The 1715-nt window shown below is 42.7% G+C and overlaps 1 protein-coding gene across 1 annotated transcript; it reads right to left on the bottom strand.

Annotated features, from left to right (window-relative positions):
* Positions 1–358: 358 nt before the first annotated feature.
* LOC107764630 (uncharacterized) lies at positions 359–919 on the bottom strand. The gene has a single exon (XM_016583239.2). The coding sequence runs from the start codon at positions 917–919 to the stop codon at positions 359–361; it is 561 nt and encodes a 186-aa protein (XP_016438725.2).
* Positions 920–1715: the final 796 nt, after the last annotated feature.

Here is a 1715-nt window from a genome sequence, read left to right on the forward strand (position 1 = left end):
TGCCCATTTGATGTAGCGGGCTCTATAGGTCCAATCATGTCCGTGCCCTAAGCGGCAAACGGCCAAGGCGAACCCATTACATTCAACTCATTAGGCGGAACCTGGATGAAATCCACGTGGATCTGGCACTGGTGACACATTTGCACATAGCGAATATTATCGCTTTCCATGATCATCCAAAAGTATCCATATCTCAAAATCTTCTTGGATAAGGTGAAGCCATTCATGTGGGGTCCACACATTCCTGCATGTATTTATTCTAGCAATCTAGTTGCTTCAGCGGTATCTACGCATCTTAACAGACCCAAGTTTGGGGTCCTCCTATATAGGACTTCCCCGTTGAGTAAAAAGTGATTTTTCAGCCTTCTAAGTGCTCGCTTCTAACATTAGTATCATTCTGTGGATACTCTCTTGCTTCAAGGAATCTTTTGATGTCGAAGTACCATGCCTTACCATCTAGCTCTTCGTCCAGATGAAAATAGTATGCATGTTGGTCCCTATTCTCTATCTCGATAGGGTCGATGTAATTCTTATCTGGATGGTGAATCATGGATGATAAGGTTGCAAGAGCATCGACAAACTCGTTCTGGATCCTGGGAATGTGCTTGAACTCGATCTTTGTGAACTTCTTGCATAGCTCCTTTACACAATGCAGATATGGAAGGATCTTGAAGTTCTTGGTAGTCCATTCTCCTTGAACTTGAGGTATCAATAGATCCAAATCCCCTATGAACAAAAGTTCCTTGATGTTCATGTCGACCGCTATCCTGATCTCGAGGATGCATGCTTCATACTTGACCATATTATTGGTGCAAGGGAACATTATCTTTGCTGATGCCGGGTAATGTTGTCCTGATTCTAAAATTAGGACTACCCCAATTCCTACTCCTTTGAAATTTTTTGCTCCGTCAAAGAACATTCTCCATCTTGGGTATGACTCTGCAATATCTTATCCGGCGAACAACACCTCATCGTCTGGGAAGTACATAGTGAGCGGCTCATAATCCTTGTCCATTGGATTCTCTGCAAGGTGGTCGACTAAGGCTTATCATTTGATGGCCTTCTGAGTTATATACACAATGTCAAATTCGCTAAGAAGAATCTGCCATTTGGCTAGTTTTCCTATAGGCATCGGCTTCTGAAAGATATACTTGAGCGGGTCGAGCTGGGATATTAAATGCGTGGTGTATGCTGACATATAATGCCTCAATTTCTGGGAGATCCAAGTCAAGGCACTTCTGGTCTCATAGTGTTGTTCCAACACGCATCCCAATGCATTATCCAAGACTGACAGGTATAACAATAGTGGTTTCCCGGGCTCGGGAGGAACCAACACTGGTGGATTTGACAAGTACTCCTTAATTTTGTTGAAGGATTTCTGACACTCTTCTGTTAATTTTGTAGTAGCATCCTTCTTCAGCAGCTTGAAGATAGGTTCAGAAATTACGGTAGACTGGGCTATGAAATGGCTGATATAATTCATCCTACCAAGGAAACTCATCACATCCTTCTTGCTGTCGGCGGTGGAAACTCTTGAATGGCTTTAATCTTCAAAGGATCCAGTTCTATCCCTTTTCCGCTTAAGATGAAACCTAGGAATTTTCCAGCAGGGACTCCGAATGCGTATTTTGCAGGATTTAACTTCAAACTATACCTCCACAAGCGTTCGAAAATCATCTTCAAGTTGTCCAAATGTTCTGAACTCTTTCGAGACT

This window comes from Nicotiana tabacum, chromosome 15 (assembly GCF_000715075.1).
Source record: "Nicotiana tabacum cultivar K326 chromosome 15, ASM71507v2, whole genome shotgun sequence".
NCBI lineage: Eukaryota > Viridiplantae > Streptophyta > Magnoliopsida > Solanales > Solanaceae > Nicotiana > Nicotiana tabacum.